General features: G+C 40.1%; 1 protein-coding gene across 2 annotated transcripts; it reads left to right on the forward strand.

Annotated features, from left to right (window-relative positions):
* The first annotated feature begins 189 nt into the window (after positions 1-189).
* Positions 190-20,938, forward strand: nphp1 (nephronophthisis 1). 2 transcript variants are annotated; one of them, XM_010889112.4, is made up of 20 exons: positions 190-414; positions 565-632; positions 1,056-1,116; positions 1,250-1,380; positions 3,302-3,500; positions 3,600-3,701; positions 3,775-3,884; positions 4,067-4,103; positions 4,287-4,371; positions 4,669-4,763; positions 7,670-7,798; positions 8,020-8,094; positions 8,220-8,330; positions 8,512-8,594; positions 8,737-8,813; positions 8,932-9,040; positions 9,135-9,247; positions 17,576-17,649; positions 19,581-19,625; positions 19,855-20,938. In XM_010889112.4, the coding sequence occupies exons 1-20, from the start codon at positions 349-351 to the stop codon at positions 20,113-20,115; spliced, it is 2,031 nt and encodes a 676-aa protein (XP_010887414.2). In that variant the 5' UTR covers positions 190-348; the 3' UTR covers positions 20,116-20,938. The 2 variants fall into 2 exon arrangements, with proteins under 2 accessions (XP_010887414.2, XP_010887415.2); XM_010889113.4 differs by having other exon boundaries at positions 19,955-20,072.
* Positions 20,939-22,138: the final 1,200 nt, after the last annotated feature.

A 22,138-nucleotide genomic window follows, 5' to 3' on the forward strand; every position in this document is an offset into this window, starting at 1 on the left:
TTATGAAATAGTTTTAGAAATAAAATGTTGATATACCTAGAACTTTTCAAAAGCATGCTATATTTAAATATTTCATTTTTTTCATTCATTTTGAGTTGTTTGAGCCTTCACCTCACACTACCAGTGAACATACCTTTATTATGAAGCTAGTAACAGTACTTACCTTATCTTTATTTTGAAATCTGAAGGAAAACCCGTAGTTGGTGCTTAGCAACTGCTGAAAGCGTCTGCTATAGCAAGGAAGCTAGAATGAACAATGCTGTGGTATAACCTTGTTGGTGCTAGTAAGCTGGTCTTGCTAATTATTCCTTAATCTTTTAATTACAAACAAACAAAAGCAACGCCTAGATGCCACCAAAAAGAAAAGGGCCTTTGCAAACAGTGCAAAGAGAGACGGATGATCTAAAAAAACAAGTGAGAGATGTTCTAGCTAACTAGCTAGCCTGCCAACTTGACTATGTGCATTGCGTGGGCTTTTGAAAATGCTTTCAGCCTCCGGTCTGCTTGGAGAGTTATTGTCTTGGGCGACGGTCCATCATACGTGTGATATTTCTGTTTTTCTAGGTTGACAGTCTGATAAATGCTACACGGCAGCCGAGTGGGTCAGAACGCACGGAGGAGGCATTTCAAAGGTAAAGCTAGCTACTGTACTGAAACATTACGTTTCAATATTAAACGTTTTTTAATATTTTTTTGTTAGATAGCTACTGTAATGTTTCATTTAATTCACATTCTTACAGTACCAGTAATGTAATTAATCATGCCATGCACAGCTATCTAGCAAGTGCCTACGCTTTAGGCTATGTAATTTCGTTATTTTAATTATTTTACTGGGAATTTTCGAGCAGGTCGCTAGTGCAAGTGTCGTTGGATGTAAAACATTTTTTTAGAGTGACCATGGTTCTAACACAGTGCCAAGATTCAAATTCAGACAAAATTCTCAGGTTTAAATCCGCCCCACCTTTTACAGTCGGAGTTGAATAAACTTTGCCGCATACTTAAAGTTGCAATATGGAGTGAACTAGCTAACTCAAAACGCACTTTCCCCTCATCAGATGTATACTGCTACAGAACTCAGTGGAGGAGACAACCAGGAAGCTAAAGACATTAACCAAAGTATATATCATTTTAATACCTACATTATCTTTGTATAAAAAAGTTCAAGATTGTCACAACTTAGTCTTTTGAATACTGCTCCATTCGATTCTTGTAGATAATGCACACATTTTAATTTTGTTCCTCACCAAAGGCAGCTGAGCCAGCCCCTGTGGGGAATTATGACCAGAGGAAGATGGAGGAGGAGAGGCGTCTAATTCGGATTAGGGAACAGCTTCTTGCCCTAGCCCTGGAGCTCTCGCCGCCACAGAAGCAAGAGGGAGGGTGAGGACCACAGTGATATTGTTTTAAATAAAAAAAAACTTTTTTTTTTGTGTGCATATATACAGTGGGTAGAACAAGTATTTGAAACACTGCCGATTTTGCAGGTTTTCCTACTTACAAAGCATGTAGAGGTCTGTAATTTTTATCATGGGTACACTTCAACTGTGAGAGACAGAATCAAAAATCCAGAAAATCACATTATGATTTTTAAATAATTAATTAGCATTTTATTGCATGACATAAGTATTTGATCACCTACCAACCAGTAAGAATTCCTGTTAGTTTTTCTTTAAGAAGCCCTCCTGTGCTCCACTCATTACCTGTATTAACTGCACAATTTTTTAACTAGCAACCTCTCCACAATGTTTGCCAATGATCATCTGGATGATCCAGAGGAGGAATGGGAGAAACTCATGTGGTCTGATGAGACAAACATTTTGCTTTTTTGGTCTAAACTGCACTCGCCATTTTGGGAGGAAGAAGAAGGATGAGTACAACCCCAAGAACACCATCCCAACCATGAAGCATGGAGGTGGAAACATCATTCTCTGGCGATGCTTTTCTGCAAAGGGGACAGGACAACTGCACCGTATTGAGGGGAGTATGGATGGGGCCATGTATCGTGAGATCTTGGCCAACAACCTCCTTGCCTCAGTAATAGCATTGAAGATGGGTCATGGCTGGGTCTTCCAGCATGACAATGACCTGAAACACACAGCCAGGGCAACTAAGGAGTGGCTCCGTAAGAATCATCTCAAGGTCCTGGAGTGGCCTAGCCAGTCTCCAGACCCGAACCCAATAAAAAAATCTTTGGAGGGAGCTGAAAATCTGTATTGCCCAGCGACAGCCCCGAAGACTGAAGGATCTGGAGAAGGTCTGTATGGAGGAGTGGGCCACAATCCCTGCTGCAGTGTGTGCAAACTTGGTCAAGAACTACAGGAAACGTATGATCTCTGTAATTGCAAATAAAGGTTTCTGTACCAAATATTAAGTTCTGCTTTTCTGATGTATCAAATACTTATGTCATGCAATAAAATGCTAATTAATTACTTAAAAATCATACAATGTGATTTTCTGGATTTTTGAACAGTTGAAGAGTACCTATGATTAAAAATTACAGACTTCTAGTGTATCAAATACTTGTATTGTATCCTGATCCATAAAGTGTGAACAGTGTTATAAGTCAGGTACAGCTGCGTCATCGGCAAGGTAATTTAAACCTTGCTGTGGCAACCGTAGACTGTTCTGGCAAAGGGCTGCCTGGTCCACCCTTTGTGCTGCAGAGATCCTAGGTTGTAGGCCCTTGCAAGGTCAATCATGGTTTTTGGCTCAGAAATGAGTTATTCTCCAGTGTGTGTGTGCCCAAAACGTACTGATGGAACAGGCAGTGTTCTATGAAGCAGAACGGCTTGGCGAGATGTGCGTCAGAGAACAAGTATCTTGAAGTTAAACCTTAAACCTGCTGTGGAATTGTTGCAAAGAGACATATTGCCTGTCGTGAAATGAGAGGATAGAATTGATGATAATATGGGTAAAAAATTCTAAACCCATTTGAAGCAGGTACTTTGTGGTGGCAGATCTCTGACAGAACCTGAGTAAGCACTACACTGGATTTCCTTCTGTTGGTACCGTTGTTACCGAAGAACTGTTTATTAGATGCAGACAGGCTTTTCTGTCTTTAACTTGCCCAGTATCTTCTTAGTGTTTATCATGTTTCTTCTAGTATTTAAGCTCACAAGACCATTACATTTGAGAAACACAATAAAGTCTTGTTAATTATAATTGTATTCATGTTGATTTATTTACATGGTGTTTTTACAAGCAGATATATTGCTCAGATGAATAGCTTTAAATATTTGCTCAGATGGTCTAAGACCTGACAGTCTTCAAAGTGGAAAACTACCTGGCCATTTTTCCATAGGTCCTCCTCCACTAAGGAAGACGAAGAGGAAGAAGACAGTGAGGAGATAGAGACAAGTGATGAGGATATTATAGAAGACAATGACGATGAGGAAGATGTTGACGCAAAGTTCACAGAACGGATCCCAGATTCTGGCACTGACACTTTTATGGTTATCAGTACTTTTAAAGGGGAGCAGGAAGGAGATCTTACTATTCAGGTGAAAATACTGCTCAAATTAACGGACTAGTTTCCAATGGTCATATCCTAATTTCTACTGTCAGTGGGGTTTCACAATGATCTTTGTTTCATATTTTAGACGGGTGAAGTCCTGATGATTCTCAGTAAGAATAAGGATGGCTGGTGGCTCGCCCAGGACTCTAAGGGCAATAAGGGACTAGTCCCCAAAACCTACTTGAAGGTAACAATTTGTTTTGATTATTTCATGTTAATTGATGTCCTGTAATTCTAGTAACAACAACAAATCTTTTCAGATATATTCAGAACAAGACAAAGAGGATGATGATGATGAGGAGGAAGAGGAGGAGACAGAAGTGTCAGAGAATGAGAATGAAGAGCTTGATGATTCCAAAAGAAAGTCATGGTAAAGTGGAAATGTTCACAGAGCTGTTGCTTATCAGTCACTCTTGCCAATGATTATGAATCCTGATTGCTAGTCAATCTATTTTAGTTTTTTTAATAAATGATTGACAGAATGCAATGATGACACTTTTTGTGTTTTTTTACACAATGACCTTTACAATGAATATCGCCTGCCACTGACAGTTCAAACTGGGAAAGTGTGAAGAGTGCAATCACAGAGGTAAGAAGTTTGCTGTGGACCAGTTCAACTAGATTCTTTAACATAATCTACAATGTGCGTAGGAGCAGTTTTTCAGTCAGAAGTATATACCATGTTTTATTTTACCTGGTAATGTTTGCAGCAGCATGTTGATGTAGCTAACACATGGATGCACTGTGCACGGCTGTATGTCATTATTTTCAGATGGATGCCACTAATATTCTGTCTGCCATGGGTGCCATTCCTGCCGGTTTCAGGCCATCTACCCTCTCTAAACTACTAGATGAAGGTGAGTCTCAGAATCTAGGCCTGGCTGGTCTCACACAGGCAGGACTTTCTGATGGCACAGGAAGACTCTTCTTATCCACAAAAAGGGACAGTTGTGTGAACATATGACTCTCTTGAAGACTGTGGAGGATTGGAGGTCTTAATTATATGCCTACGTTCTTAACACTCTGGGCTACTCACTTCTAAGATGTCCCAGTCCCATCAGATGTGCATAAAAAGACATTGTCTGTAGTTGGTTTACTAACAGGCTGACAGCGTGTATGTTTTCATAAGGGTGTATGGTGTGTGGATTTTACAGGGATCTCCTACAGAGGAAGTCACTTCATCCAGCCAGAGTTGAGCCAATCCAAACTGTCCTTCAAAGATTTGTTCCTGGACCCAGACACTGGAAAAGTAAGAATTCTCAGTGAAATTCCATTTAATTCCTAAAACTGTTTTTGAATACTCATTCTGGAAAAATATATTTATGAAAAATATTTTAATATGTACATTAAAAAGTATGTGTGAAAAAATCAATTTCAAACTGTGTTTAGTGTTGTGTCTATTGTGGCCAGGAGAGGGCAACATTAGGCCAGACAATGGAAGTTCTGACAAACAATGATAAACACGTTAGTTGTAACATTTTGGCATATATTAGAAAAATAATATGTAAGCCTAAGTGCTTACAATATGGTCAATAGGCTGTAAAGAAAAGTACTGTAAACATAAAATCAAAATGCAATTGTCTAACAAACTTAGAATTCAGTCATTGCCCAACATAGTCTGGCCTCATCTTCTAGTTACCAAATTAACTTTGTGTATTTGTTTTTTTCACCGAAACATATGCTCTTGCTCAGTGCCAAGTGCTGCTTGTTCTGTATTTACAAAATGTCCTGCGGTGGAAAATAGTATTCCGTAAGATGTTTGGCAACGGACTCAATCTGTTTTGATATTGGTGTACAATGTGGTTTTGTCTCCTATGACTCTATCCACTGCCCTGACACCAAATCATTTCGAGGTTCCACGAAAGTCACCAGACTTTCAGATGTAGATGTGTACTGCTGCTGTTTTACCCTGCGTAATTGAAACCAAGCAGCCATTGGCACTGTTTGCACTTCCATAGACACCATCACAGCTGTGTTAATGTAGGCTCACTGACCAAAAACAGGATTTGCGCTTTCAGTCGTATTAACCAATGCCATATTAACTGATGCGAGTAGAATGAACAATGTTAGCCCAACCAGGTTGTCTAATCAACATCGAAAGCCTTAAGAATTGCAATAATAAAGCAGGCTTATTTAGAAGAGGTACACACAAAATCTCACGGTCAGATGCAAGTTCTAATATGTAATTATTGCTTTTTGCATTTGAATAGCCATTTTCTTATAATTATCAAAACAATGTATATTAGAATATAATTTGAATATTAAATATTCATTTCAATATTAGGTCAACTCTGTTATGGTCAACTTGTGAATGACCCACCACACATACATCAGCTTTTTGCATAATTCATTTCGTGGACAGATGAAATGGTGAGGATCGGTCAAGTCTCACAGGATTATGGAGCTGCAGAATTTTACTAATTACCACAAATTTGAAAATCTAAGCACCGCCTTTCCAATTCTGTTTTGTCCAAATAATCAATGTAGAAAACCCAAAAACATGACCTAATGCAGTTTATATAGTGGGGAGAACAAGTATTTGATACACTGCCGATTTGGCAGGTTTTCCCACTTACAAAGCATGTAGAAGTCTGTCATTTTTTTCATAGGTACTCTTCAACAGAATCTAAAACAAAAATCCAGAATATCACATTGTATGATTTTTAAATAATTAATTTGCATTTTATTGCATGACATAAGTATTTGATCACCTACAAACCATTAAGAATTACAGCTCTCTCAGACCTGTTAGATTTTCTTTAAGAAGCTCTCCTGTTCTCCACTCATTACCTGTATAAACTGCACCCGTTTGAACTCGTTACCTGTATCAAAGACACCTGTCCACACACTCAATCACAGACTCCAACCTCTCCACGTCATGGATTAAAATCCTGCAGCGCACGCAAGGTCCCCCTGCTCAAGCCAGCGCATGTCCAGGCACGTCTGAAGCTCTGTTTTTGTCTCATCAGACCTCATGACCTTCTCCCATTCCTCCTCTGGATCATCCAGATGGTCATTGGCAAACTTCAGATTTTAATCCATGACAGCGTAGTGTGTTACTAATGGTTTTCTTTAAGACTGTGGTCCCAGATCTCTTCAGGTCATTGACCAGGTCCTGCCATGTAGTTCTGGGCTGATCCCTCACCTTCCTCATGATCATTGATGCCTCACAAGGTAAGATCTTGCATGGAGCCTCAGACCGAGGGAGATTGACCGTCATCTTGAACTTCTTCCATTTTCTAATAATTGCGCCAACAGTTGTTGCCTTCTCACCAAGCTGCTTGCCTATTGTCCTGTAGCACATCCCAGCCTTTTGCAGGTCTACAATTTTATCCCTGATGTCCTTACACAGCTCTCTGGTCTTGGCCATTGTGGAGAGGTTGGAATCTGTTTGATTGTGTGGACAGGTGTCTTTTATACAGGTAACGAGTTCAAACGGGTGCAGTTAATACAGGTAATGAGTGGAGAACAGGAGGGCTTCTTAAAGAAAAACTAACAGGTCTGTGAGAGATGGAATTCTTACTGGTTGGTAGGTGATCAAATACTCATGTCATGCAATAAAATGCAAATTAATTATTTAAAAATCATACAATGTGATTTTCTGGATTTTTGTTTTAGATTCCATCTCTCACAGTTGAAGAGTACTTATGATAAAAATTACAGACCTCTGCATATTTTGTTAGTAGGAAAACCTGCAAAATCGGCAGTGTATCAAATACTTGTTCTCCTCACTGTATTAACCGCAGTCATGTTTTCTACATTGATTATTTGGACAAAACAGAATTGGGAAGGAAGGGCATAGATTTTCAAATTTGTGCTAATTAGTAAAAAAAAAAAAAATGCCCCTGATAAAGACAGTTGAAGGGAGGGGTTTGGCCAAGGGTTTCCTTTTGTGAGGTAGGAAATGTTGCTTCTTCTTATTAAACAAAGCTAATCACATATGTTAAGGACACACCCCCTAGAAATAAGCAAGAAAAAAGAAAATCGCAAGGAGTTTTACTTTTAGGTAACCAATATTACTTTTAGAACGCTGTCAGTTATTGTGTGTGTTGACTGATTCGATCAGGGCTTTTACATGGTCACGTAGGGTGTGTGTGTGTGTGTGAATAGCATGTGTATGTTGGACGTAACTCACGAGCCTCTCCTCCCATGTAGGTTCGCCAGCGGGCAGTGAGGACATCTCTCACTCTGACCTTGTGGAGCTGCAAGAGTATCCCCACCCCAGGGGTCGGAGTTCAAGTCCTCAGTCGGCACATACGTCTTTGTGCCTTTGATGGAGCTAAGGTACAACACCTACTCTGCCTTGATATACCATAAGGCCTTTTGGATTCAATTTTGTGTTTCTATACTCTCTCCTTTTTGTCCAGCTACTTCCTTCTTTCAATGTACCATGTGCTTTCTGTACTCTACTGTTCTCTACTGCTATCCACTGGAGGACAGTAGCAAATCCTGTTGTCAACATTACTCAGTCACTGAGGGTCAATTGGTTTCTGGTCTCTTTTCAGGTCCTGAGTAACATCCACACAGTCCGAGCCACTTGCAATTCAAACAATGTCAAGACATGGTCCTTTTCTCCACGGGTACTAGATTTATTGTGATGTTGCTTAACTCAGAAACGGTTGACCAGCCAGACATACTGTACATACGTATCTCTAGAAAGCTGAAATGTACGTTTAAATGCTTGTTTGGTTGGTTCTATCTCCAGATGATTGGGATTCTACCCAGCCTTTTGGACGGGAACTGTTTCCTGAGGTGCAGCTCGGATTCCCCTGAACTCGGCATATTATTTGAACTTGGTGTGGCATACATTCGAAATGTAAGTATTTCTTTAACCATAATGGACGAAGAGCTCTTAAGTCGGCTGCAATGTTTTCTCTCATTGAGTGTACAAGCCTTTTTTTTTTTTATGAAACTCTCTTTGGTTTAAAGCATTATCCCCATAATTATTTAAGGATGCTATGTTTACATGTTGACATAATTGAACTATTGATCTCCAGTCTACAGGTGAGAGAGGGGACTTGAGCTGTGGCTGGGCCTTCCTGAAACTGTTTGACGCCAACGGAGCACCTGTCCCATACAAGTACAGTGTTACTCCATTGCTAGCATCGCGCTAAAATGACTCACTGTGCGATGCTCTTATCAGTCAAGGCAAATGTCCTAGAATATTTAATTAACAGGTAGTAATTATAATTTTTCGTGTTTGGCTGTGTTTCTATCTGTAGGACCTACGAATTGCTTGTGCGTGGAGGCACACCATATGAGAATGATGTAGAGTTGGATCCGTCTATAACCAGAGGAGGTATAAACCAAAGTGCATGTTCATTTCCTGTTCATCAAGTTGTATTCAGCTGAAGGTTGTTACTAATGTGGTTTGGAATAGGAATTCCCGAGCTTCTCATCAATCTCTCTTGTCTTAGGCACAGGCACAGGAACAAGTATGATCCAGCAGATGATGTTGTCCAGGAAACTCCCTAAACTTGTCCTCAAATTGAAATCGCCAAAGGCTCGCACAAGGTCACAACTAAGGTAAGTATTAATAGTGCACCTAATGTCGCATTGACGCTCTTAGCTTTTTTTTATTTGGTTGTACTGTAGCTAATCTCCCTCCCTGCTCTGTCAGTGTTCTTCCAGACACTCTAGTGGGCAGCCTCTCCACTATACCCTTGCTGGTTCTGCACAGACAGCTGCTAGCAGATGTTCTGCTTATGGACAGGGCTACCATGCAGAATGCAGGTAAGACACATGGCCAAAATGATTGTTACACTTGATAAAGATGAGCAAAAAAACATTTAACATTATTTATCTAAGTATGCTAATAATTTAGCATGGCTGTAATAATGGTGAATCCTCTTACACTGCAGGTAGACCTGTAAAGTAATGTGAAAAAGTAACTGCATACCCTGGATTATTATATGTGTATATTTTGTAAACATATTTAGACACAAGGATTATTTTTGATAAATTCATAACCCTAATCCTACATTCGTTCATAGGGTTAGGTAAGGTAACCCAATTTGAAGAATTACAAAAGAAAACATTTAACTTTCAACTGAAGAATCAATGGAAATTCTATTTCCTTTGAAACTGTGTCTGGTTTGGTCTTAAACATATGGGTTAGTGGTAACAGGTCATGCCATGATCAGACCAGTGACAATCTACATAGGACTGGTCGTCCCACCAAGTCCAGCCTAAGAGCTGACCAAAAGATGTACATAAAAGTCTCTTAAGAACCGCAGGGTAACATCAAAGGCTCTACAGGCATCTTTTGCCACTATCAAACTGTGTCAACATGAGTCAACTGTCAGAGACTGCTGACACTTGGCCTACATCGGAGTTCATGAAAGAAGAAGCCTCTGTTCAAGACACGGCTAATTTTTGCCAGACACCACCTGGGTCAAGACCAAAGCTACTGTACAACCGCATGGCTTAAAAAAAGTGTAGGGTTATGGCTAACCCAGATTTCAATCCTATTCAAATGCTGTGGGGAGATTGAGGACGGCCGTATATGCAAGAAAGCCATTGTACATGACACAGTTGAAGCTGTGCTGCAAAGAAGAGTGGACAGATGTTTTTCCCAGTCAGTACAAGAAACTGATAGACAGTTCTTCCTCTGTCTAGTGTCTGTGTTCTTTTGCCCATCTCAATCTTTTCTTATTATTGTCCAGTCTGAGATATGGCAAATGGCTTTTTTTTGCTTTGAACTATTTACTATTTTAATATATTTAGACACATGGGTTTTTGCAATAAATTCCAACCACATTCATTGATAAAGTTAAATGAAATTGCATTGAACTATTGTGGGTCAGAGAGAGCGGGTCTGAGAGAGCATTTGAGACGAGCGTATGAGAGGCAGTCATTAAGTAATTCCTGATTTAACCTTGTTTAGGGAAATCAGATGAGCTAGTTCAGGGCTGCAACAACAATTTGGAACATCTGCCGGTCCCTGAGGACAGTTTTGATAACCACTATTGTAATGATTTCCATTTATTGCCACAATGACATACAGATCATTATAATTTTATTCCTGCCAAAACATGTGTTAACCGCTGTGGTTGAAAATGTTTTCAAAATCTGTGTATAAGCCAAGGTTTATAAACGTGAAATTACGGTACTTGCGAAATGTGGTTTGGCATTTTCTTGCTGAAATAAGCAAGGCCTTCCCTGAAAAAGACATTTGGATGGCAGCATGTTGCTCCAAAACATGTGTATATTGTTCAGCATTTATGGTGCCTTCACAGATGTGCACGTCACCCATGCAATGTGCACTAATGCACCCCCATACCATCATGGATGCTGGCTTTTGAACTGTGCACTGATAACAAGCCGGATGGTCCCTCTCCTCTTTAGCCCGGAGGATGCGGCATCCATGATTCCCAAAAATAATATACAATTTTCATTCGTCAGACCACAGGGTGAACCCCTCCCAATCTTTACTTCTGAAAGATTCATTCTCTCTAGAATGCTCTTTTTATACCCAGTAATGTTACTGACCTGTTGCTAATTAACCTAATCATTTGTGAGATGTTTTTTCTTTTAGAAAATTTCCAGTCTTTTGTTGCCTTTGTCCCAGCTTTTTTTAAACATGTTGCTGGCATCAAATTCAGAGTGGGCATATCTTTTTCAAGAAACAATTACAGTTCTCAGTTTCAACATTTGATATGTTGTCTTTGTACCATTTTCTATTGAATATAGGGTTTAAATGATTGGCACATCATTGCATTCTGTTTTTCTTTACATTTTACACAGCGTCCCAACTTTTCTGGAAACCGGGTTGTAAAATAAAAACTGCATATGCTAAAAAAACACCTGAAACTAAGCTATAACGGCAGTACTAATAAAAATATAAATCTAAGTTACTATCATGAATAGTTACTGTTTAGTTCAGTTTGCAAGAACGTTGAGTTATCCTACAGGATGTGACTTGGGAATTAGGCTTACACATCCCAGAGGAAACATTCTTTCAACCCAGACTACTCATTGCTTCCTATTACTTACTGTCGCAAGTATAGGAGTAATATACAGTGGGGAGAACAAGTATTTGATAGACTGCAGATTTTGCACACACTGCAGCAGGGATTTTGGCCCACTCCTCCATACAGACCTTCTCCAGATCCTTCAGGTTTCGGGGCTGTCGCTGGGCAATACGGACTTTCAGCTCCCTCCAAAGACTTTCAGCTCCACTCCAGGACCTTGAGATGCTTCTTACGGAGCCACTCCTTGGTTGCCCTTGCTGTGTGTTTCGGGTCGTTGTCATGCTGGAAGACCCAGCCACAACCCATCTTCAATGCTCTTACTGAGGGAAGGAGGTTGTTGGCCAAGATCTCGCGATACATGGCCCCATCCATCCTCCCCTCAATACGGTGCAGTTGTCCTGTCCCCTTTGCAGAAAAGCATCCCCAAAGAATGATGTTTCCACCTCCATGCTTCACGGTTGGGATGGTGTTCTTGGGGTTGTAATCATCCTTCTTCTTCCTCCAAACACAGCGAGTGGAGTTTAGACCAAAAAGCTCTATTTTTGTCTCATCAGACCACATGACCTTCTCCCATTCCTCCTCTGGATCATCCAGATGGTCATTGGCAAACTTCAGACGTGCCTGGACATGCGCTGGCTTGAGCAGGGGGACCTTGCGTGCGCTGCAGGCTTTTAATCCATGACGGCGTAGTGTGTTACAAATGGTTTCCCAGCTCTCTTCAGGTCATTGACCAAGTCCTGCCGTGTAGTTCTGGGCTGATCCCTCACCTTCTTCGTGATCATTGATGCCCCACAAGGTGAGATCTTGCATGGAGCCCCAGACCGAGGGAGATTGACCATCATCTTGAACTTCTTGCATTATCTAATAATTGCGCCAACAGTTGTTTCCTTCTGACCAAGCTGCTTGCCTATTGTCCTGTAGCCCATTCCAGCCTTGTGCAGGTCTACAATTTTATCCCTGATGTCCTTACACAGCTTTCTGGTCTTGGCCATTGTGGAGAGGTTGGAGTCTGTTTGATTGAGTGTGTGGACAGGTGTCTTTGATACAGGTAGCAAGTTCAAACAGGTGCAGTTAATACAGGTAATGAGTGGAGAACAGGAGGGCTTCTTAAAGAAAATCTAACAGGTCGGTGAGAGACGGAATTCTTACTGGTTGGTAGGTGATCAAATACTTAGGTCATGCAATAAAATGCTAATTAATTATAAAAAAAATCATACAATGTGATTTTCTGGATTTTTGTTTTAGATTCCATCTCTCATAGTTGAAGTGTACCTATGATAAAAATTACAGACCTCTACATGCTTTGTAAGTAGGAAAACCTGCTAAATCGAAAGTGTATCAAATACTTGTTCTCCCCACTGTATGTGAGTCACAGGCATTTCACAACTTCACAAACATGTTGGAACCCAAATTCCCAACACCCAGGACAGCCTGGGTGAATAGGCTTATCCCATCAAAAATGAATCTGGCCAAGATTCTACAAGATGTCAAAGTTGACAGTGTGTGTGGGCAGATGGAGCAATCGAGGCCTGACGGCGTCCTTCCTGGGCATCTCACCCTATTTCTACCACCCTCCATCGGGAAGGGCATGCCATTCCTTGCTAAACCGCTGAAGCTTTTACGCATTACAAATGTTTTTTTTCTTCTAATCATAACCCAAACCTTAATCCAAACCTTTCCTCCAGTGCTGTGTTACCTATCCTTAACCAAACCTTAAAATGCATTTATAACATATTGTAGTGACCTTGGTAAGGACATTACTAATCTCTCCAAATCAGGTAGCCTTGTATGGAGCAGTAAGTAGGACGCCCGTCTGCGGAGCTCAACGTCGCTGGTTTGATGTTTTGTGTAAATTCGTAATAGAGGATAAGTTTTAGTAGCGTTCGTAACATATGAAACGTTTTCGTAGGGTTCATAACATTTGATACGTTTGTCTATCATATGTTACGTTTTACCCAATTCGTAATATATTATAGCTTTTGGTAGTGCATTGTGATGCAACCTAACGTAACATAACATATCATGGGAAATCGGGTGCCATAGATTTTGTATAATAGTTTACGTATTCTAATGAGACCAGGTTGCAGCATACGATGCCAAACAATCAGAGGAGGATGACGTTAAAAATCTTTGTTATGCAATTTAGAATAAGGCTTCTGTTATCTGTCCTGTTTACCATACATGTGGTAGCATAAGTGATTGTGAATCAATGTCACATCTTTTGGTGCAAATGAAAGTGACAACAGGTACACTGGAGAGGCCTAGCAAGACAACCCCCAAAAAGGGAATGGTTTTGCAGGTTGTGGCCACAGACAATTGCTCTCTCCTTATCCTTCCTGACTGATTCTTCTCTAGTTTTGCATTTTGTTAGTAGGCATTAACCCAGCAGCAGTACCAGTATCTGCTCCTTTATGCGAGGAGGAACAGGAGGAGCATTGATAGAACCCTACAAAATGACCTCCAGCGGGCTACTGGTGTGCATGTTTCTGACCAAACTGTCGCTTCTTGTAGTTGTTTGTCAGTCTCTCACATTTCTGCGGAAGTGTGTTAACCTACTCTTCCATGCAGAACTTCAAAAACGTTGAATGTATAGCTTTTCAGCCATTATGATGAAGAGTTGCTTGAACATTTTATATTGTCTTGTTTCAGGACCCAGGTGTGCTTTAGATTCAGTTCATGAGCAAATTGTTTGACATTCATTAAGCAGAATTTCTGGTTCTTTCAAGCAAGCAAGTTTATTTATATAGCAAAATTAATACATACAAGCTATTTAATGTGCTTTACAATGAAAATAAAAATAAAAAAATGCAGGGGGACTGTAAATAATCTTCAACACCCCGGTATCTCAATCCCCACGTTCCAGCATTCATTGATGGGAAGTTTTAACAGTCCTTTAGCAGCAACACATCCTCGTGAAATCCCATTATTAACACCATTGTTGACCTTTGATATGGGGTTTGTGGAATGTAATGCTTGGATTTCGCCAAACATAACAAAGATCAATGTTTGTTTTGTAGCAAGTTGATTACACAGATTAGGCTAAACCCACACCAAGATGGCCATTAAGAGATGGGGTGTGTTCATTCTGCCAAAGAAAGTAGGATAAGTTATGCGACGTTTTGTCAAATTGTTTACTCCAAACACATTTCAAAGTGACGTAAATGATGAGTTCAATTAAATTCTGCAAACAGAAGTTACACTTTTTGTAATCTGAATAGTGCTGTCTATTACAACTGGAGTGTAGATGGCAAGGTTTATTCTTCCAACCCTTTTTTTTTTTGGACCAACTGAATTCACTCCTGAAAAGGGATGGGCTACTTCAAGAGATCTGCTTTTGTGTATTTGTGACACTTAAAATGTAAATTGTAAATGTGTGTATGTTTTTAAATGGCAGATGTTTGTGAGAGGTTTGGGAGGCACTGACGGAGGAGGATAGGGAGTGAAAAGCCTGTATACACAGTATGTGTGTAGTCTGATCAGTAATGTTGGACAGGTTAAAACCCTGTGTCAGTAATGATGGACATGTTAATGCCCTGTGTCAGTAATGATGGACAGGTTAAAGCACTGTGTCAGTAATGATGGACAGGTTAAAGCACTGTGTCAGTAATGATGGACAGGTTAAAGCCCTGTGTCAGCAATGATGGACATGTTAATGCCCTGTGTCAGCAATGATGGACAGGTTAAAGCCCTGTGTCAGTAATGATGGACAGGTTAAAGCCCTGTGTCAGTAATGATGGACAGGTTAAAGCCCTGTGTCAGTAATGATGGACAGTTTAAAGCCCTGTGTCAGTGATGATGGACAGGTTAAAGCCCTGTGTCAGCGATGATGGACAGGTTAAAGCCCTGTGTCAGCGATGATGGACAGGTTAAAGCCCTGTGTCAGTAATGATGGACAGGTTAAAGCCCTGTGTCAGCAATGATGGACATGTTAATGCCCTGTGTCAGCAATAATGGACAGGTTAAAGCCCTGTGTCAGTAATGATGGACAGGTTAAAGCCCTGTGTCAGTAATGATGGACAGGTTAAAGCCCTGTGTCAGTGATGATGGACAGGTTAAAGCCCTGTGTCAGTGATGATGGACAGGTTAAAGCCCTGTGTCAGTGATGATGGACAGGTTAAAGCCCTGTGTCAGTGATGATGGACAGGTTAAAGCCCTGTGTCAGTAATGATGGACAGGTTAAAGCCCTGTGTCAGTAATGATGGACAGGTTAAAGCCCTGTGTTTAATGTTCGCCTACTGAAACATTGCCAGCATTCATTGCTGTGTGACCTTTGTGTTGTAACTGGTAAAAAAAAAAAAAAACAACATCTGAATGTATGTACATTATATCACAAAGTATTACATAATGTTGATTTTGGAAAAAGTTAGATTTTTTTGAATCATCTTTTAGCTGTCTACAAATGTATATTTATATTTTGTATTAACCCCCATTGCTATGAGAAATAAGCTGGGGTTCAGCCAACTGCCTTCAAAAGTCACATCACTAGTTGAATTTAATCCACCTGTGTGAATGTAAAGTGTCACATGATCTCAGATTAAATGCATAAGTATGGCAGAGAGCCTAACCAAATAAGCACACCAAGACAACAAAGCGGATTTCAAAACAGGTTTAAAAAAAGTACAGGATGACAAGTATGGAAAAACACAAGACAGGGTTGGGCTTTTAAAAATATCTCAAACATTGATCATCTGATGGAGCCCACTTCAATCCATTCTGTTCAAAAATAAAAGAGAAAGAATATGGCTCAAACACATCTCTGCCTAAAGCAGGACTTCAAAAACTAAGCGACTGGATGAGTAGGTCTGTAGCCAGTGAAGACTCTGAGGCCAATGTTAACACTCTATGAGCACTATGACCAAGATCAGAAGAAACTGAAACTTTCCCAATGTCAACAATTATCTGGCTGCTCCACAAAACTGGGTTATTTGAAAGAGTGGCATGGAGAAAATAGCTGAAAATAAGTCACATCAAGTCATGTTTGGATTCTGCTATAATGCATATGGAAAACAACAGTTGTACAAAGCCATGTGAACACCATATAGAGGGTTATACATGGTAGTGTGTTATGGGGATGCTTCTCATCGTCAGCGACGGGGAAACGTCTGGATTGAGGGCAAATTGGAAAACCTGCATCAGTTTGGAAAACCTGCACTGTTATGGTTTGAAAACTAAAAACTGAGTGTTCAACCAAGGTCCAGTCAAAGCCCCGACCTCCAATTGAGAATCTTTGTCAAGACGTCTAAGTTGCTGTTAACCAACATTGCCTATCATTGCCTAACATTGAGCAACTTTGTCAAAAATAATAACCAAACATTTCAGGAAGCATATACGAGTAGCTGATAGTTGCCTCTGTAATTGCTGCCAAAGGTGGCTCTGAAAATGTTTGACCTGGGGGTGTGTAGCTGCTTAACCAAGCAACACATTTGTTTTTCTTTCGGCCAATGTGAACATTCCGGGGTTAAACAGAGAGGTTTCTGTTGTTCTCATGATCTAGGAACATCCACTTCTAATGAAACGTACATTCACATTGTAATTGTTAATGCTCAGATTCCACAATGGCATCTCCAGACTCTTTCACGTCTGTCACATGCTCATAACCCTTTTCCCAAACTCAACCTGTAAGCCTACACAAGCATTTTAAAATGTCAGGACTTGCAAACATGTTAGGTTTACTATACTTGTGGCGACACCAAAAACCTAAATTAAACATAACTCCCAACCCTGTGCAAAAAATAAAATGTTCACCATAGATACTAGCAACATGTTCACACACAGCTCCACTTTCATGGAGATTTGGTTCCTTTCTTTTAACCCAATTCTTCAAATTGGACAGGTGCTACCATAAATCAGATGCTATAACCACCAGGCCACCTGCTGTCAATACTTTATGATGTAATCTTCCACATAGAACAGGAAGAAGGTCATCAGATTGGTGTAGGTTGTGTGTCGCCTGTGTGGATAATCAGATACAGAGAACATCAAACAGGCTTTTCTAGAATAGTACAGTGCCATATGCGTTGAAATAGCTGTTCTTCACTAATGAGGAATGCTTTAGTTTGTGTTTTACAGTGTCATTTCTTCATAATAGATTTGATCTGTAGTCCTCTGCTGGCAACCTTTCCAGAGATTGTGGATCAGTCAGACCTGCTGGATGCCCTGAGGGTAAGTCATCATTGTTTCCAGGAAATAGTGTGTCTTTTGAAGACCGATTGGTTAGCTGCTGTATTGTCTAATATGTTGAATCATCACATCATTGATGATTTTGCTGAACTACTCTCTGTTATATCTGTTGAATATAACTTCTTTATTATAACGGGATTTTAACATCCACATAGATAATATGGACAATAATGGCAAGTAACTTTTTGCACTACTTGACACTTTTGATCTCACTCAACATGTGAAAGAGTGTACGCACCCTCGAGGCCGTTTTCTTTTTCATTTCCTCTGACATGGTTAAAAACATGGCCCTGTCTGATCATTTGTGTATCTTTTTTGAATCACTGATCACCCCGGATGTTCAAGTAAACTCTGTTTCTGTTTAGAAAAGGTTCATGAATTAGAATACCAATACTCAGTTTATGGAGGCCATAGCTATCTTTCGTATAATAAGTGCAGAGTCAGTTGATGTACTCCTGGATCATTTTAACACCAAAATATTGAATTTCATGGATCGTGTTACACCGGTAAAAAAAACGAAACTATGAGCAAATAGAAAACAACACGCAGAACCACCATGATGGTAAGCGCCCTGAAAAGAGAATTTAGGAAAGCGAAACATTTAGGAATTTAGGAAAGCGAAAAACTAAACTTTAATTCCACAATGACATCTCTAAACAAAGCCTTTGTTGCTTCAACTTACACAGGGCAAGACAGCAACATTTATCGGGAGTGATCCACAAGAATATCAACAATACCCCGCACAGTATTTGTCAAGGTCGACAAGCTTACAAACCCCCTAAAGCAGATCGCATCAGAACTCATGTCCACTGTGTAATGTAATGGATTTGCATGTTCTTTAGTGAAAAAAAAACAAAATATTAGACGGACCATCAGAACTACACAGTTTAACAAGGACACTGTACCGTCATTATGACCACCAAGACATAACTGTGTTATTATTTCGCAATTAAATACAATTGTGTTGCGTTTATAATTTTGTTCAGTGTAGCTTCATTTTGGTCTCGTCACTCCAAATTACAGTGTGCCAGAAGTTGTGAGGCGTGTCAAGGTGTTGTCGGGCATATTGTAACCAGGCTTTTTACTGGCATTGGCACAGTTTCTGGCAACTCGGCCATGCAGCTCATTTTCGTTCAAGTATAGTCATATTGTGCTCCTTGAAACAACCATACCGTCTTTTTCCAGAGCAGCCTGTATTTCTCCTGAGATTACCTGTGGGTTTTTCTTTGTATCCCAAACAATTCTTCAAGCAGTTTTGGCTGAAATATTTCTTGATACCTTGGCTTGGTATCAAGAGATCCCCAAATTCTCGGTACTGACTGGCATTTGCAAGGCTTTTGATATCTTTCTATATCCTTTCCCATCTTTATGAAGTTCCATCACCTTGTTAGGCAGGTTTTTTCTGCTCCCCATGGCTCAGTATCTAGCCTGCTCAGTGCATTCATGTGAGAGCTAACAAACTCAATGACTATTTATACACAGACTCTATATTTTCAAAAACAATGCCAAAGTTTCACGATTTCTGCCAGGGTATGCAAACTTATGAGCACAACTGTACCAGAAGATCTTAAACGTGCCCTGAACGTATACATTTTTAAATCCATGTTAAAAACACTTCATGCGCCTATGACTGAGCACTTAAACTTAACAACACTGTTTAGCCTTATAGCTTTTATAGCTTCCTCATGGAATATTTCTATTTTTTCATTCAATGTTTTATTATTTTGTTGATATTTTCATTTTGCTATGTTATACCAATCGTTTTTCTGTAATGCAAGTTCTGGTGCTATCAGAGGAATAACCTCTGTGTAAATGTAACAATATTCTATTGCATTTTTATACGTTTCATTGTGAATTGCTTCCATGTATGAATTGTGCTATATAAATAAACCTGCTTGCTTGCTTGCTACCAGAACTGTTGGTTGGAAGCAGAGGGCAATATGAAGAGATCTGAAAAGGTAAGCAAATAAATACACAAATAGTAAGTCAAACATATAATAAATTCAATAGAAATAATATAAAGATTGGTTTTTACATGCCAACACCCCTGGTGAACCCACGCTACTCTGTTAACATGAGCTTCAACAATACAATTTGTCTGTGCCAAACCTTTTGAACATGTAGTGCTGGTTCACCAGACACACATTAGTCTATGCATGTGTTATGGTTGTTTTATGTGTTTGTCAGAGGGATACTGACCTGCTGATGAAGCGTTTTGTGAGCGTGTACATGGAAAACGTGTATCCCCTCCTCTATTCTGCTGACCTGCCCCTTCCATGCTGGGCAGATGAGACAGTGGAGAACCAGCGGGCGCGGGTAATCTTCACCAGCCTAAAGAACACCAGGACCCTGAACCCCTCCCACACAAACTCTGGCCACAGCCCCCCTTGCCAAAAAGCTTTTGACATCTCACAGATCACCTATGACCTCCTCAGCATGGCCCAATAACACCTTTTTTCAGTCTTTTTAAAAAATATATACTTTTATATATATTTCTAATAAACAACTTGAGGTAATACTTTTTCTCATGAAACATTCATTTCTCTGTTTTGATTTCTGCCTCGGGTGTTTTCTGCCTCAGTTGCAGATAGAAATAAGTGTTAGTGTACGGTGTATTACTGCCAAACAGATCCCAAGGAGTGACCGCACTTTATCAACACAGTCATTGCATCATTTCAAATCCAACATGCTGAAACAGAGAGTTTCTTTTGTGTCACTGTCCAACGGTTTTTGGAGTTCACTGTATATACACGCCTTCATTTTTAATGAAGAAGTATAAAACGTATAGACAAGGTGTCAAAGCTTGACAATAGATGTGCTTAGACAAGATGAGAAACTGTAACAAACACTCAAATTGCTATTTTTTTAGAAGTAATTATGCAGTTGTTAGCCAATGTTTTTGAAAACCTTGTGGATTGTGGACTAACTCTTTCCCATGCTGAGGAGCTCTTCACACCAGCTACTGCTGCGACACACCCTTCTGTCCACACGGGTGTATGAAGCTGAATGGTTGTTGTCTAAACGCAACACACTGAGCAGGTGGAATAATCTACTCCTCCAAGGAATAGTGTCCATCGGCTATTGTCATGGAGGAACAGGTTCTCACTGGTGTTGTTCTTTTATGTTCATTTTCATTGTGCCCCTGTTTCTTTTTCTGTAATTCTACATCTCGACTTTCCATAGAAAATTGAAACACGTAGGTACAACCAGGAAAAGCACCCTCCCTCCCTCCCTGCTCTCACCCACCCATGCTCTCACCCTCCCTGCTCTCACCCACCCATGCTCTCACCCTCCCTGCTCTCACCCACCCATGCTCTCACCCTCCCTGCTCTCACCCACCCATGCTCTCACCCTCCCTCCCTGCTCTCACCCACCCATGCTCTCACCCTCCCTCCCTGCTCTCACCCACCCATGCTCTCACCCTCCCTCCCTCCCTCCCTGCTCTCACCCACCCATGCTCTCACGCTCGCACACACCTGAAGGCTCTTAAATATTTGAAGATGACTAATCTTTTTTTCTACATTCCAGTTTGCACCGCAAGAGCCTGATAACTTTAACTACAGGGACTATGATGCTGTCATAACAGTTTCTAGTGTTATTCCCTCCCACGTTACTATTCTGAATCCACAAAATATGTTTCTGGACTAAAGATCTAAAACAACATGTAATATGTAATATGTAAATTGTATTTACGCTATTAGTATGAAAAATCTTAGCAGTCACAAGATTGAAGAATCAAGAGTATGAAATGTATTTTGATATGTTAAACATGTTTTGATTGCTTCATGATTCCATATATGTAATGTCTAAGTTTTGATGTCTTCAATATTATTGTACAATGTGGAAAAAGTTAAGAAATACCCTTGAATTAGTAGTGTGTCCAAACCTTTGACTGGTACTGTATTATCTTTTTGGTTTACTGGTTAGGCTTTCAGCCAGTTTGCAATCTCTTCTCAGGTCTCAGTTTGAACACACCTACTAATTCAAGAAAGATATCTTTTACTATGTAAACTCCATAACAGAATTGCTCTGACTAAAATGTAAGTTATCCTCGCAAGTTCTCTGTTTCTACTATTTACTGAACACGCTGACTTTAGATGAAGAAAACCAGGAGAGTCCAAAGTCAGTCACTTATTGAATGTGTGTCTCTGGCTGAGTGTTATTACAGAAATTTAATTGTGGCAAGTCAAAGGCACCATTGTGGCACCATTGGGTTTATGGGACTGCTCTTTGATCTTTCTCCCCACCTGGCCGTTAGGTATGCATGACACAGGCTATGAAACTTCCTTTCATTCAAGTTTCTTTATCATCAATGTAGTGTGTAGGCCCACTTCATCCTCTGCCTACAGTAGCAACCATCACTTTCTTTATTGCATAAGAGACATTTAACAGTAGGCATTCATACATTACAGAACTGTCACATTACAGAACTCCCACAATGACTTGGCTTGGAGTTAGGACTAACCATAAA

Source organism: Esox lucius, chromosome 6 (assembly GCF_011004845.1).
Source record: "Esox lucius isolate fEsoLuc1 chromosome 6, fEsoLuc1.pri, whole genome shotgun sequence".
NCBI lineage: Eukaryota > Metazoa > Chordata > Actinopteri > Esociformes > Esocidae > Esox > Esox lucius.

Coding starts and splice junctions, on each gene's coding strand:
- nphp1 (XM_010889112.4), top strand. CDS start 349: ATGCCACCAAAAAGAAAAGGGCCTTTGCAAACAGTGCAAAGAGAGACG. Junction 3,702..3,774: donor TCCCCAAAACCTACTTGAAG/GTAACAATTTGT, acceptor AAATCTTTTCAG/ATATATTCAGAACAAGACAA. Junction 3,885..4,066: donor GATTCCAAAAGAAAGTCATG/GTAAAGTGGAAA, acceptor TGCCACTGACAG/TTCAAACTGGGAAAGTGTGA.